The following is a 1,676-nucleotide window of genomic DNA, read 5'->3' as shown; positions in this document are numbered from 1 at the left end:
AAAAGAGTGTAGAGAAATCAAAGAAGAAATCCATTTCAATTATCTTAAATTGTGCCTTCCACACTTTCTAGAATAGTGTATTTAGTAAATTTCAATAATAATTCACAGTGCCCATGTAACACACATGTAATACAGATTCATTCTCATTCTTTCTTCTTCCCTAGGGTTCAGAGAATGGCATGCTCACCAATCATCTAAAGTGAAATATTTTTACAAAACGTTGTTGGGACTCACTCAAGATCCCTTTCTCTGATCCCTGGGCTCATGGAAAGAGGGAATCAGACCAGCATCTTTGAGTTCCTCCTCTGGGGACTCTCAGAGTGGCCAGAGCAGCAGCACATACTCTTCCTCCTGTTCCTGTGGATGTACATGGTCACCGTGGCTGGGAACCTGCTCATTGTCCTGGCCATTGGCACTGACACACATCTCCACACCCCCATGTACTTCTTCCTCGCCAGCCTGTCATGTGCAGACATCCTTTTCACCTCCACCACCGTGCCCAAGGCCCTGGTGAACATCCAGACCCAGAGCAGGTCCATCTCCTATGCAGGATGCCTGGCTCAGCTCTACTTCTTCTTGACTTTTGGGGACATGGACATCTTTCTTCTGGCCACAATGGCCTATGACCGCCATGTGGCTATTTGCCACCCACTCCACTATACCATGGTCATGAGCCTCCAGCGCTGCATCCTCATGGTGACTGTCTGCTGGACCCTCACAAGTCTCGTTGCCATGACGCACACCTTCCTCATATTCCAGCTCTCCTTCTGCTCTAGGAAGATCGTTCCTGACTTCTTCTGTGATCTGGGCCCCCTGATGAAGGTGTCTTGCTCTGATACCCAGGTCAATGAACTTGTGCTCATCTTCCTGGGGGGAGCAGTCATTTTAATCCCCTTTATGCTCATCCTGGTCTCTTACATCTTCATCGTTTCAGCCATCCTCAGAGTCCCCTCTGACCAGGGAAGGCACAAGGCCTTCTCTACCTGTGGTTCTCACCTCGCTGTTGTTGCCCTCTTTTTTGGGACAGTGATCAGGGCTTATCTGTGCCCCTCGTCCTCTTCCTCCAACTCAGTAGAGGAGGATACGGCAGCTGCTGTCCTGTACACAGTGGTGACTCCCCTGCTGAACCCCTTCATTTACAGCCTGCGGAACAAGGACATGAAGCGTGCCCTGGTCAGACTTCTCAGGGGCAAAGCCTCCTTCTCATGGGGCCAGTGACTTCTACAGAGAGCCTGAAGGTGTCCTCCATCCCTTCCAGTGAGGCGCTTCACAGAAATTTCCACTTCAGGTGTCTCATTTCTGAATCCGACATGTGCCTTATCACCACTCCCCTCCATGACTCCCCACCATGAATTTGGTATTGTTGAGGAAAATCAAGATTTTGCTTCATGCATTAATCTCTAAAGAGCTGCTTATTTGCTCATTTATTTTACTTATTAATAACTTTTCACAAGGAGGAATGACTTTTGCAATGTTCGTAATTCTAAAAGTCTGTGCAGCCTTTTATGCTAGTTTATCGAAACTTGATCAGTGAGGTCATGAAAAGCAAGTTAATGATAGTAATATTAGCAAATAAATCAATACCAGATGGCTAAGAGTTTACAACTTTAAGCAAACAAGTATATTTTTTCCTATAAAAATAGGAAATTATACAATTATTGTCTCAAGGTTATGAA

The 1,676-nt window shown here is 46.0% G+C and overlaps 1 protein-coding gene across 1 annotated transcript; it reads left to right on the top strand.

The window, feature by feature from the left end:
• The first annotated feature begins 264 nt into the window (after positions 1 to 264).
• Positions 265 to 1,218, top strand: LOC105826853 (olfactory receptor 1P1-like). Its single transcript, XM_012664863.1, has one exon. It carries the CDS (start codon positions 265 to 267, stop codon positions 1,216 to 1,218), a length of 954 nt encoding a protein of 317 aa, XP_012520317.1.
• Positions 1,219 to 1,676: the final 458 nt, after the last annotated feature.

The sequence above is a fragment of the Propithecus coquereli genome, unplaced genomic scaffold (assembly GCF_000956105.1).
Source record: "Propithecus coquereli isolate 6110/MARCELLA unplaced genomic scaffold, Pcoq_1.0 Scaffold927, whole genome shotgun sequence".
NCBI classification, from domain to species: Eukaryota; Metazoa; Chordata; class Mammalia; order Primates; family Indriidae; genus Propithecus; species Propithecus coquereli.
Note: the sequence above shows the minus strand (reverse complement) of the source record. Positions and strands in the feature narration are given on the sequence as shown.

What these genes read in the sequence shown, in the direction of transcription:
- LOC105826853 (XM_012664863.1), top strand. Translation starts at nt 265, where the DNA reads ATGGAAAGAGGGAATCAGACCAGCATCTTTGAGTTCCTCCTCTGGGGA.